The following is a 13,920-nucleotide window of genomic DNA, read 5'->3' as shown; positions in this document are numbered from 1 at the left end:
CCAAAAACTTTCCCAGTGAAATCCTGTCCAGCGTTTGTTTGTAAACACCAAAACGGAGCGAAGGCTACAAGCTAGCTCGTGGCAGTCAGCTCGAGCGGCATCGTAGACGCTAACAAGCCACGAAGAAAGTAAAGTTCCTCTGGCACCGGTGCTCAACACGAAAGTAACAGCTCATCTCATACGAAGCTTGACTTTTCTATCACACAGTGAACCTGTGATCCAAGTTTACCTCACAGGGTTAAAGCCTCCTCTGGGGGATGGTCACCGGGTTTAAACTCCTGTTTACTGTCGGAAATCCTGCTTTTCAAACCAAACCTGGAGGTGAAAGAGAAGCTAAACAGCAGCTGCAGGAACAAAGGGGAACTCGGGAGGTGCACACCGCGGTGTCCTAGCTCATAACCCAGGAACTCTGACTGTGCTGTACAGTATGAAACATTATGTAAGACCTCAAGATGTTTGTCATTGTTTGTGTGGTTGAATCATCAGTTGGAGGAACCAGCATGGACCAAACATGGACTACAGGCGACTGCAAAACAACAGCAGCACAGCATGTTTGACTGTGAGTCAGTGAAGGGTAGCAGTGTCTTTAAAAGCCCAACACGTCCTGGCAGGTTGATCTTCAGCAGCGTCACCGAGTGCTGTTTTAAACCACCGGTGATGAGTTCCTCCTCGCCCCAGCACTCCCAGCACTCCCAGCACTTCTGTGTCTTTCAGTGTCTGGTTTAGTAATGAACACCACTTTCCAGGAAGGTGAAACTCTGAGCTGCCACGAGCTCCCTTTAGATGTCCCTTTGACACTCACACAGACAGGAGCAGCCTATTAGACGTGCTGTTCTCCCACCCCTACGTGGGCTGTATCCAGTAACGTCTCTTTTTTGGTGCAAATTGCCCCCGAGCTGGTGTGCTCACCAACATCCGTCAGGCTTAACTGACAGCACTAATGTGTTCTCCTCAGGTTGGTGGTTCGTCAGCACAGCGGAGGAGCAGGGCTGGGTCCCGGCCACATACCTCGACTCGCAAAATGGAACCAGAGACGATTTGGATCTGGGAACATCCAGGACTGTCGAAGGTTAGTGCTGACACAAACACGGCGTTGTTACATTCATAAAACTTAAAGACATAAACGTCAGTCTGCGTGTGCAGGGGGCAGCCCATCCTTTCTAGTTTCCTTCTGTGTTCATTCTCATCACATCATCCACAAGTTAGTGCTGAACACACAAACACATTTCCAGTCACACATTGGGAACCTTGGAGACCACAGTGGCGGCAGCAGCACGGTGAAATGGTACCAGACTGCAGCCAACGGGGTTGCAATATTTTGGCACCACAGAAAATTCCTTCCAGCTCCCCCGGGACGCCACGGCTCTCGTTTTGTTGCGACCCTTTCCTCCTGAATGTTTAGTCTGCCTGCTGGGACGGAGCATTTCCTCACTGTGTCATCCCCCCCCCCTCTGAGATCTGGAGCGTGCAAACGCACAGACGCATGCGTGCAGTTTATTTGCAGATGCATGTAGCAGTTTATGGGATGTAGAATCCCGCTGGATCCTCCTGCAAACACTTTTCCGTCTCTGTTGCGACACATGCTGGGCTCCATGCTTCAGTGGGCAAACAAACACAAACAGCTCAGTTGCTGTTACTCACTGCTCCTTTTGAGGAGGTGGCAGCGCCCGTAACAAAGATTTAGTGTTGTTTTGTTACATTGTGACGTGCCGGAGTGTTTGCTGCCTGTTGATTGGATGCATGTGTTGTTAATGGTGTTTCTGTTTGTTTTTGAGTTGTGCTCAGAACTTGTTTGACATCTGCTGCAGATTCCCGAACACCAACACCCAGCTCTCGGGAATACGTTAGGCTTATTATATCTTTGTAGCTTTGCCCGTTGATTCTGACGTCTGATTTATTCAGCTGAACTGAATGGATGTTGCATCACTGAATGAAACGGCACGCACGAGGCTCGTGCTCTGACTTCGTGCAGGTTGACCGCTGCGCTCTTTTCATTGGCCTCGCTAAATTTACTACTGGACACTTTCAGTTGAGAAAAGTGGAGCTAGAATTTTAACAAAAACAGGAAGAGAGGGCGAAGCATCTGAATGATCTGGTCACCTGTTCATCTGCTGGAACCTCAGCTAGAAACAGCTCCGCTCACATTCACGGTAGCTCGACCATTATCATCATTATTGTTTTTATCGTTGGTCATTTTTATTTCTTTTGGTTTTAATGTGACCTCTGAAACACCTCGATTGGCTTCCTTGGATGTCGGACAGCAGCAGGTGTTGGTTGGTAAGCCTCTAAAAGCCCTTAGAGGAGGCCTGTGTGTGTGTGTGTGTGTTACATTTTCTGTCATATACAGCGTACTTTGACAAACAGATCAATGATGTCATCACAGCTCGTTTCTTTCATTTCCAGCTGCTCACAAAAGTGAAGCTATTCCTTGAGAGAGCTGTCCATGCCTTCGTTTCATCTTTACTCTGGTGTCAGTCTGTTATCAGTGAGCCGACTGCAGCAGGTCCAAAGCGCTGCAGCACTGTTACTAACCAGCACTCGAAAGCGAGACCACATATTTCCATACTAGCATCGTTACTGTCACTTTTTGAACTGGCTTTTGTCCGGCATTGCACGAGTTCGCTGTCCGAGCTGTCCCGAGGTCCTTTGCTGTGACTGCTCCTAAACCGGGAACCTCCCCTCCACAACATTTGAAAACCCAATTTTATTCTATTTTTAAACCAGAATCAGTTCAGACTAATTTTATTTGCGTTATTTCTCATTTTATGTTTCTTTTCTGTCTTTTAATCTCATTCGATTATTTTAGAGGTGCAACACTGTGAGCCCCAATCTTCAGGCTGCAGTTCTTTCCTTTACTTGTGCCTCGATATGATGCCAGTCAGAGCAGATCTATCAATACGGCCACGTATCTCAGGCATGTAGAAAGTTGTTTAAAGCCTTTTGTGGTTCCAGAGTAAGTGACTGAACACCAGGTAGAGGAACCGGATTACAGGAGCAACGTTGCGTAAGAATACTCTGTTAAAAAGCCTCAAATAAACCAGAGTTGGCATCAGCTGGCATCTGAGGCTGACATTAACTGCACAAAGCTCACAGCTACACATGCACTCTCTTCCCCCTCATCCTCCGTCAGTCCCATTTTCCCGTTAGGCCTGGTGTCTTTGTGTTTGCACACATTGTCACTTCTCATTCCTGATCTCTCCCTTCCTGCTTCCCATCGTCTCTTACGTCTCATTATCTCCGCGTGGTCGGTAACCTAATTCCACTGACAGCTCAGCTCGCTAGGGAGGAACCGACAGGCGCGCCCAGCCCTGCTGAAATTACCTCCAAATAACATTTCCCTGTGTCCCTTCCTTTAAGCCAATATATCAATTAAGAGGTCAACGGGAGCGGGATGGCGCTCGGTGGGATGGAAGGAGCGCCGGAGAGGAATCAAAAGGGACAGCGAGTGACAAGGAGCAGAGTCAGAGGAGCGATGGAGAGATGAGCGAGGACAGAAGACGGAGAAGAAATGAAATTACTGCAGGCAAAAGAAAGACGGAGGACAACTGCTGTTTCCCTCCATCCTTCCCGTCATTAATATTTTTCCCTCAGGAGGCAGCAGAACAGGAAACCGGCTCACGATGTTTGATCGCTGCTTCGTCGTACAAGCTTCGAGGTTAAGAGTTCGACACACGGCAGCCGCATAATGTGTCGAGGCCCTCGGAGATCCTGGAGCTGTGTCTGTGATTGGTGTTCTCGTGTGTGCGATAACCGCAGACGGCATAATAACCATGAACGTAACCACGGTGACGTCCTTATCGGCTTTTGAAGCGTCAGTGTTAGCAGGATTAAACGTGGTGTGCATCTGCACCGCCGCAGGTCACACTGGACGTCAGAAGCACTTCAGTGAACTTGTTTCAGATTTGAGCCTCTGATAGCTGCGCCGTGTAGCTTGGTATGGATCCTGCAGGAAATCGAGCCGGTGCTATTTTAAGCGATGTGGAGCAGAGCTTCTGGGATGCTCCTAAAATAAGCTGCATTGTGTTTGTTGGAACAGCAAGCAGGAGCTTATTAGCTCTGACGATGACATCGGAGCCTGAACGCGACACCGCTGTGTTCCCGGCTTTGCTGATTTGTTAAGGCGGACGTGTCCACATTTGGAAGAGTGCTAAATTATCAGCTGGTGCTAACAAACAGCATGTAGCGTGCTGGTCACACTGATCCCTGATAATCAGTGTGGTGGGGTTTGTAGCTTACACGCTGGTTCCTCCAGCCATGCCATGGTCTGCTGTTCCAGGCAAAATACAATTACTGTCCTCTTAAGTCCAACACAGTCAGTTTGCACCAAGCAGTCCACCTGCTCCCCTCATTTCGTTTCCGTGGTACTGCAGAGGATTTGATGGCTGAAATGACTCGTCCCGCTTCGTTTCTCACCCAGTCTTTAAAACTCACAGACACACTTCCTGTAAGAGAAGCAGTTTGAACGTGTTCATGACGACTAACAGCTCATTTTGCTAAAACGTGCTTCTTACACTAACTCGTCTGTTTTGTCTTTTGGTTGCTGCTCCCCCCCTCCCCCTCCCCCTCATCAGTTACTAAGAGACGCAAAGCCCACCTGAAGAGGCTGGACCGCCGCTGGACCCTCGGCGGTATAGTTAACCGCCAGCAGAGCAGAGGTGAACATGAAAACACACAAACACACACAGAGACAGACACACACACACGCACAGACAGACACACACACAGAGACACACACACACACAGAAAGACACACACAAACAGAGACACACACAGGACTTTTACATTTTGCAGTTTTTGTCATCAGATGCATGTTTCTCTGGTGACCCCATCTGATCTTGTGTGTCCCTGTATGACCCTGTATGACCCTGTGTGTCCCTGTGTGTCCCTGTGTGACCCTGTGTGTCCCTGTGTGTCTCCCTGTGTGTCTCTGTGTGTCTCTGTGTGTCCCTGTGTGTCCCTGTGTCTCCCTGTGTGTCTCTGTGTGACCCTGTGTGTCTCTGTGTGTCCCTGTGTGTCTCTGTGTGACCCTGTGTGAGTCCCTGTGTGACCCTGTGTGTCCCTGTGTGTCCCTGTGTCTCCCTGTGTGTCTCTGTGTGACCCTGTGTGACCCTGTGTGTGTGTCCCTGTGTGACCCTGTGTGTCCCTGTGTGTCTCTGTGTCTCCCTGTGTGTCCCTGTGTGTCTCTGTGTGTCTCTGTGTCTCCCTGTGTGTCTCTGTGTGTCCCTGTGTCTCCCTGTGTCTCCCTGTGTGTCCCTGTGTGACCCTGTGTGTCCCTGTGTGTCTCTGTGTGTCCCTGTGTGTCCCTGTGTGTCTCTGTGTGTCCCTGTGTCTCCCTGTGTGTCTCTGTGTGTCCCTGTGTCTCCCTGTGTGTCTCTGTGTGACCCTGTGTGTCCCTGTGTGACCCTGTGTGTCTCTGTGTGTCTCTGTGTGACCCTGTGTGTCTCTGTGTGACCCTGTGTGTCCCTGTGTGACCCTGTGTCTCCCTGTGTGTCTCTGTGTGTCCCTGTGTGTCCCTGTGTCTCCCTGTGTGTCTCTGTGTCTCCCTGTGTCTCCCTGTGTGTCTCTGTGTGTCCCTGTGTGACCCTGTGTGTCCCTGTGTGTCCCTGTGTGTCTCTGTGTGTCCCTGTGTGTCTCTGTAGGGGCGATCGTGGCTCAAGAGTTGGGAGTTCGCCTTGTAATCGGAAGGTTGCCGGTTTGAGCCCCGGCTTGGACAGTCTCGGTCGTTGTGTCCTTGGGCAAGACACTTCACCCGTTGCCTACTGGTGGTGGTCAGAGGGCCCGGTGGCGCCAGTGTCCGGCAGCCTCGCCTCTGTCAGTGCGCCCCAGGGTGGCTGTGGCTACAATGTAGCTGCCATCACCAGTGTGTGAATGTGTGTGTGAATGGGTGGATGACTGGATATGTAAAGCGCTTTGGGGTCCTTAGGGACGAGTAAAGCTATACAAATACAGGCCATTTACCATTTCTGTGTGGCCACAAAGATCTGTGCAACAGTTCAGGGTAAATGAGATGTTAGAGGTTAATAATTTGGAGACTGTTTAAGATAAAATGACTCTTTGATGTGTGGTCCTGTCTCAGCAGCATTAAGTGGGAGCTGTTGTGTTCTTCTTTATTTCCTGGATGTGGATGTTTGTGTTAAACGTGGCCAAAGTGAACGATTAAGTCAAGTAGGGCGCTCGGTGTTTGTAATCCCTGTGAGTTAGAAGCTCAGGCTGTTCTAACACGAGTCCTTTTGTCAGGCTCGGTCTGCTGCTCGATACACTAATACAGTGTTTTTAATCACACAGCTGTAGCTGCAGCTCTCCTTTCACGTAATCTGCATCGGTGAACAACTAACACAAAAACAACAAGTGGCCCAGTATCTGCAGCATATTGGGTGGCCATGAGTCAGCTCTGACAGTAAAATCTCAAATCTTGCTCCCTCAGACGTGGAACGCTCCCCGGCTCTCGCTGAGAAGCAAAATAATTGGACCGCATTAAACAGATTTAGATAATGAAGCGCTCGGCACCCGCAGCACGAGCGCCGCGACCTCGACGGCCGCCGAGCCCCGTCATGTAAATGGTTGCGTAACAGTGTTGTTGCTTCATTAGCTTTGAAAGGCTGTTTATGACTTTCACATTTCAGTTTTAATTTTTGGATACTTGTGGTTTTGTCGAGTCATTTTTGCGTAAATGCTGAAACGTGAGAGAAACAAACAAGCGTCTCTTTGCTGAGGAGCGAGCCGGCGCTTTCTAATCCAGACTGTCGGTTTGTCGCCTTGTAGCTGTGCCGTGTTTACGGAAGCTCGTCCCGAGCCCAGAAAACAAGGGAAAACCTCTAAGAACCATCTTTGTTTCTCTTTACATTCCCCGACTGAAGCGCTGCGTCCACTCAGTCCTGGACCAGCAGGCAGCAGAGCACTGATTAATGGTTAATCCGACCCGGCTGATCTACAGAGTGGGCTCCTGATGGAAGTGTTGAAGTTGACCTAAAGCGGGCTGTAAATGAGAGCAGTATGATGGAGATGGAGTTGTACGTCACGGCCACGTTAGAGAAAGGTGGAGGTGGTCAACACGTACAAGTACCTCGGGCTGTGGGTGGACAACAACCTGGACTGGTCATGCAACACAGAGCACCTGTATAAAAAAGCCCAAAGCCGACTGTACTTCCTCAGGAGGCTGAGGTCTTTTAACATCTGCAGGAAGCTCCTGAGGATGTTTTACCAGTCGGTGGTTGCTGGAGTACTTTTCTATGCTGTGGTGTGCTGGGGGAGCAGCACAGCAAAGAAGGACTCATCCAGGCTGGAGAAACTGATCAGGAAGGCTAGCTCTGTGGTCGGCATGAAGCTGGACACTCTGGTGACAGTGGCATTGCTGGACATTATGAACAATGCTGGGCATCCTCTGCACACGGCCATAACTCCTCTCTGGAGGGGAGACAGGAGGACAGAGGAGGGGGGAACAACTAAGCTGTAGTGCCTCTTCACCTCACTGTGCAATACTTTTTGTTAATATCCAACAGTGCAATAGACTTCAATACTTGAAACGTGCAGTTCCCTTGTATTCTTGTTCCTATTTATTCTATTTATCCCTTTCGTATATTTTATTTACACATGTCTCTGTATTTATATATATGTGTATATATAATATTCTGCTCACGTTCTGTAACTTGCTGTGCTCTTGGAAACAGAGGAACCCACCTGAGGGATTAATAAAGTTTTATCTTATCTGAAATGTGGTTGAGAAGCAGGGGGGCATTACTCATTCACATCTCCCACTCAGCTGGTTATGAATTCAGAGTGGGGACCTCTTTGTCACCAGCCGTAGTGGCTAATGTAGAAATATTAAAGGTTTACCGCTTCGTTCATGGAATGTGACCATACGGGTCGGCCATGTCCGCGGGAATGTCGCCTGACTACAGCTGCGTCTCCCAGAACGACCCAACGATCCAATGGAAAGTGTGAAAGTGGGGCAGCGGCCCAATCTGTAGCCTGCTTTTAATCACACAGACCTCTGCAGCGTGGATGAGTCACTCGACTAGCTGTCGCCACCAGAGAACCAAGCTGCTCTCTAATTCCTGCTGTTTAAGACACCTTAGCTTTTTAGCTTTTATTGCTCGGTGGTGTCGTTCCAATTTTGTGATGTTGGTACACACCGTGCCTCCATTAAAACGTTTCTGGGTGGTGAAAGTAAAATGTGAAAGTCCCAGACACACAGTGAGGCTGCTGGTGCGACGCTGGTTAGAAAGTTGTTGCTTGAACTGTGGAGGATAGTGTGCGAGCAGGGCGTGTCAGCTACAGCTGTTAAACGCTGCTTTACCTTAAAGAGCAGACTCTTCACAGGAAATTCCTGTTGTCTCTTCAATGACCGGCTTTCCCAACCACCATCAGGCGCATTAGTGTGGACGTAGCCTCCGTTCAGCTGTTAATCAAGGACCCTGATGGAAGCAGCTTTTGTGGTGTAACAGGACTCCAGAAGTCAGTTTGTCAGCGACTGTGAAGATCTGTGTTATCAGTGAATCCCGAGCTTTCAGGTGTTTACAGGGCATTAGCATTGCTAATTTGACATGACGGGGCGACCTGTGGTCAACACAGTTGACCCCGTAAACCCCGTCTGTCACCCTACATGAACTGGAGTAACCACAAAAACATCAGAGCGATGGGAACAGCAGGTTTTATATGAGAGGCACACGACCTGTTCCCAGCATACGGCCCAAAAATATGAGAATTGAATCAACATCGATCCGCTACAAAGATGTTTTTGATCTGTCCTGCAACATATTTAGTAACGGAGGCAGAGAACGAGCCTGCTGAGGTTTACTGGCTGAAAAGGTCGTCCCGATGACGTGAGGTCACAGACGAGTTTCACGGCAGCGAGTGCTCCTGGCTGCAAACAGGCTAAAGACTCCTGGACCGGTCGCCTTTTTTCCACCATCAGAAACAGTCTCAGCATTAAAGCTGGAGCAGTGCTCACTGTAGTCATGTCAGACTTCAGCTCTCGTGGCTTTTTCGTCCACCGCCGCTCTCGACTGCGGCCCAACGTCCTAGGCGCTTTATGCTGCCTGGCAACCAGATGGTTTGGGTCTGCTACCAGGAGCTGCAGAAAGCTGAGTGAAGCAGAGAAAAGTGTGGAAAACTTGGGTTATTCCACCGAATGGAGCCCCCACCCCCCCGTCCCCGGCTGCTAATGCGTTCCTGAGCTAGAGCTCCATGCAGACGCTTCAGATGTAGTTTGATTTAGCAAAGGACAAAAACAAAGACTGATCACAGGAGATTTATGTTCTCTCAGGATGCAATTTGCTAATGGGAGAACAGTCGCTCTCACACCCTGCTGACACAGCTTCACTGGAGACCTTGACTCAAATTCAATTACAGCACATCTCCTCACGTTGATTCATCCTGACACAAAGCCAGGTCAGGGTGTCTCGACCTGTCGGTGGTGGTGGATCAGCTGCTGACGGCAGGGGTGGGGCGTCCCTGAGGTTTATCACCGCGCTGTTGTTTGCAGCACTGATTTACAGTCCCGCCCACTCGGCTCGCGGCTCTGTGACGCCAGCAACGCGTGAATTCGGAGACGGACGCACGTGTACAGCTCACGAAAAAACAAACACAGATGAGATTAATTGAATCTTTCATCTTTTCTTCCAGATGAAAGAATTAGAGACAACAAACTGATGCACACGCTCGGCTCGAGACGACCATAACAACATTTATCAGATGCCTCAGATCTGACTCTTGTTATTCTCTGTCCATCTGCAAGTGCTCACCTCCACACCCAGTGTGTTTTTGAGTGCAGGTTCTGGGTCAGTAATTCCACTCTGCTGCACATTAGTGGACCAAAGACGTGAGCTTTAAAGGGAGCGCTCGTGCTGGGTGAAACAGGAAAGGCTGTGACGTAGGTTTACTTAGGTTTATCCTAACAGGGTTTTAATTGTAGTAAAATACTGTAATTCTGTAATTATTAGGAAACCGTGATCTGCGTTACAACAGCTGCCATTTGTATTCATGCATCAGACGTGCAGCAGCCTCGTGACCACCATCAGCACCAGCTGCTGCTTCTGGATCTTCTCTCTTTGAGAGCTGCGTGGTAATGATTCTGAATCTGGGTTCATGTAGCCTGAGCGAGGCCTAAAGGTTCCGCCTGTAGAGGGCGCCGTTTGCTATTTATGTGCAGGTCAAAGACGAGAGGTTCGTGTTTCTGTTGGTGTGCAAATGGTGTCTAAAGTGGGTCACACTGACCGTTTTCTCCCTCTGAGATGGTGTAATCTACAGCAGTGTGAGACTTTTCAATGATCTTGTTTCCTCTCTCCTTTACCCCCGCAGAGGAGAAATATGTGACGATCCAGCCGTACACCAGCCAAGGAAAAGACGAGGTGAGCTTTGAGAAAGGGGTCACCGTGGAGGTCATCCAAAAGAACCTGGAGGGCTGGTGGTACATCAGGTGGGTAAACGGTGCACGCCGAACCCGCACATTTCACCGCGAGGCTGTTGCTCGTCGTTGTCTCGGCGATCAGAGCAACAATTTCCTGGAGCTCTCATTTGCATAATGGTGCCGAGAAGAAAGCGTTAACATATGGTGGCGTCAGGGCCGCCTGCGTGTTTGCACGTGTGTGTCGTTTACTCAGCCGGTGTGTATTTCCTCACAGTTGTTCAGTTCCTCGAGTCCCCGGGCGCTCCGCTGCACAGCTGATTACTATCACATGACGCCTTGTGGAGCCTCACATACCAACGCGTACACAAACATGGATCCAGAGCTCCTGTTTGAGGCGCGTACGCGAGCTGCCGTGTGTGCACTTGTCATGTACACTGACTGCTTTCCTAACAGCTTGTTCGCTCTTTGGCACTCCCTGCAGTGCACACAGAGTCATTTCTGAGCACCGTGTCCAACAGAAAATAATCCTGCAGATGCATGTCTGAGTCACGCTGCTCTCAGTGGGCCCTTCTTTAAACAGCAAAGTCCATGCATGAAGCTTTTTTAGTTACGGGGACTCCTTGTGGTCGCAGTTGGGAGTCGTGAAACGGAAAACAGGGAACAGTCGCGTCTCTTCTGTGCCGGGGAAATGACTCGGAGTTTCATTTGGAGCATTACTTATTGTTTCACTAAGCACTCTGAAATTACTCGTTTAGCATAACAATGTCTGCTTAAATGTGGGGAAGCAGCATCTCTTTGCATCTATTATGCATTCTGTTTACTTGCCTTTGGCTACTCACATCACCAGAATTAAAATTGTGCCTTTATTGCAACACACAGGATCTGACTCGGTGTGATTTCATGCATTTTTAAACACTCGAAATTGTGGAATTTTTCAGTTATTTATTAACTGTACGTATAGCTCATAGTGGCATCATGCACTAAGTTAGGATGGTACTCGAGTGCATTAAAGCTCTGCTGCGATACATTCAGTCATTACTCAAATCACACGTTTTTTTCTGAGTGTATTAAAATGCGCTAAATGAAGCTCCCATGCTGAGCTCATTACACTACTGTTACTACACAGCTGCAGTAGGAAACAGTAGCACACACACACACATGTATGTACCAAGGTGTACTGAATGCTGGCTCATTGTTGGGAGCAGAGCAGTGATGGAGAGGGAAGACCTGGATGTCAGCTGGAGTTTTAAAAAATGGCTTCAGCGAGAGATTCAATCAGTGTTAAAAAATAACATCATGATCTAAAGTCTAAATGAATTCAATTAATTTCAGTTTTATTTACACAGCGCCAAATCACAACAGCAGTCGCCTCAAGCTGCTTTATATTGTAAGGTAGACCCTACAATAATACATACAGAGAAGAACCCAACAATCATATGAGCAGCACTTTGGCGACAGTGGGAAGGAAGAACTCCCTTTTAACAGGAAGAAACCTCCGGCAGAACCAGGCTCAGGGAGGGGCGGGGCCATCTGCTGTGATTGGTTGGGGTGAGAGAAGGAAGACAGGATAAAGACATGCTGTGGAATTCACTCCCGAATGCAGGCTCAAAGTGCTTTATGTTGGAAAATTGCAATATTAAATAAAGAGAGCGCTCCCTCCACCTGTGAGCAAGAACCTGGCAATAGCAGGAAGAAAGAACTCCCTTTTAGCAGGAAGAGAACCAGGATCAGGGAGGGTCAGGGGAAACTAATAAGAGTGAAACCTGAGATTTTGCAGTGGGACAGCAGGTCACTCCTGGCACAGTCTACTTCCTGCTCTGTGCTGTATGGAAAGGGCAGCTTTACCTGATCCTGAGTTCAATCATAATAATGAAGGGAACATAAACTCGATGTCATATTAAACGTTCTGTCTTTATGTGTTTGGGCTGCAGGTATTTAGGGAAAGAGGGCTGGGCCCCGGCCTCCTACTTGAAGAAGATTAAAGAGGATTTCTCCCCACGGAAGAAGACGCTGACGGGCCCCGTGGAGATCATCGGAAACATCATGGAGATCAGCAACCTGCTGCAAAAGAAGTCTGTTAGCGAGAAGGACATCCAGACAGACGGAGAGGGCGGAACCACGCCGGAACGCCACTTCTCCAAGAGCGAGATCAGCCTGCCGATGCCCTCCGAAATCAACGCCGCGACAGGCCGCAGGCTGAGCGCGGGCCGGGACACCAACAGCCCGTGTCTCGGAATAGCGGCGAGCGCCGCCCTGAATGAGAATAAAGCGAGAGGCGAGCCGGGCTCCCCGGCTGTTGCAAGAGTGGCACCGCACAGAGTGGAAATCGGTGAGAGAACGTGTTGTGTGTAAAGGTTAAAGTTCAGCCTAAAGCTTGAATGCAACATTAAGACGTGCCCCTTTCCATTTGTGCAGGATTCGGCGCCGTAGGTAAGCTACACGGCTGCTGCATCTAACCGCGCTCTGTCACACTAACCTTTGATGTGATAACATGCTCGGTGTGTGTTTCGGCCTCGGTTTCACTCACAAACTAAGAACCTGTGGTCAGTTTGTGGTTACTAAGACATCGCTCGGCTCCACCCATCCATCCTTTGGGACGAGCCCATTTTTTAACAAGCCGATGCTCCACACATGGCGTCCAAAGCCAGGACAAAATTAGTCTTTCAAATCTTACTTTTGCTTGTCTTTAAATATGTTGTCCTTTCCAGTGTGACATAATTCATCTTAGAACTAAATGTTTGGTGTTTGTTTGTTACAGCGAGTGTCAACCTTTTACTTTGGTCGTTTTTCTGAATTATTCTTAATAAAATCTTATTATTTTTAATCAGGGTCTCCTAATCTGCGGCAAAAACCTCCCCCCAGAAGAGACGCCAACTTGGTAAGACTCCAGTTTGGCTTCTGCTTACTGACAAACCCAGAGCGCCTTTCCTGCGTGCTCACTGATGTTGCCATGCTTCTGCTGAAGTACACGTGATCACAGTCAAGAAGACAGCTGCAAAATCTTTCAGTGCAAGGATAAATACCAATAAATAATATAAAAAGAGAAAAAATCTAATTGGCTCTCAGACTACTGCAGGAGTTGCATAGCAACCATTGAGGCACATTTACACATTTTCAGCATGTCTGCGATTGTCCCGGTATCGCACGTGCACACCTTACATTTACCCTCATATTTATATATCATGATTGCATGCAGTCATAAATCACATCTTATGTTTTATGTGTGTCAGATACAGGATGGCTCAACGTGAGCGGCTCACTTCTCTCTCTCTTTGCTGTACAGGGCTTCCAGTTACCCAAGCCACCAGAGCCCCCTGCTGTGGAAGCAGAGTATTACACTATAGCAGATTTCCAGTCCTCGATCTCTGATGGCATCAGTTTCCGTGGAGGACAAAAGGCTGATGTAAGAGGCCAGATCTACAGTGCTGTCGCTCAGATGAGACGGGGCCTGTTGAATACGTATGCAGACTGAGTGCTCCCCCGATAGGCAGGAAAGCTGAGGCACAAAGGAGACGACCTTGGATACTGTTTGTGAAAGTGATGACGTAGACAGAATTCACTGTGCAGGATTC

At 48.8% G+C, this 13,920-nt stretch overlaps 1 protein-coding gene across 8 annotated transcripts in view; it reads left to right on the top strand.

Moving 5' to 3' along the window:
• Positions 1 to 13,920, top strand: part of sh3pxd2aa (SH3 and PX domains 2Aa) — a 99,054-nt gene that overhangs the window by 75,936 nt on the left and 9,198 nt on the right. For 4 of the 8 annotated variants that reach the window (XM_024802724.2, XM_024802722.2, XM_076885294.1 and 1 more), the window contains 7 exons: positions 956 to 1,069; positions 4,572 to 4,655; positions 10,300 to 10,417; positions 12,280 to 12,677; positions 12,764 to 12,778; positions 13,177 to 13,226; positions 13,632 to 13,751. In XM_024802724.2, the coding sequence (XP_024658492.2) occupies positions 956 to 1,069; positions 4,572 to 4,655; positions 10,300 to 10,417; positions 12,280 to 12,677; positions 12,764 to 12,778; positions 13,177 to 13,226; positions 13,632 to 13,751 (899 nt within the window). The remainder of the gene's footprint in view (positions 1 to 955; positions 1,070 to 4,571; positions 4,656 to 10,299; positions 10,418 to 12,279; positions 12,678 to 12,763; positions 12,779 to 13,176; positions 13,227 to 13,631; positions 13,752 to 13,920) is intronic. The other 4 variants (XM_024802725.2, XM_024802723.2, XM_004538694.6 and 1 more) reach the window with 3 other exon arrangements.

Source organism: Maylandia zebra, linkage group LG6, assembly GCF_041146795.1.
Source record: "Maylandia zebra isolate NMK-2024a linkage group LG6, Mzebra_GT3a, whole genome shotgun sequence".
In the NCBI taxonomy this organism is placed as follows: Eukaryota; Metazoa; Chordata; class Actinopteri; order Cichliformes; family Cichlidae; genus Maylandia; species Maylandia zebra.
This window is presented reverse-complemented; position numbering and strand designations above follow the sequence as displayed.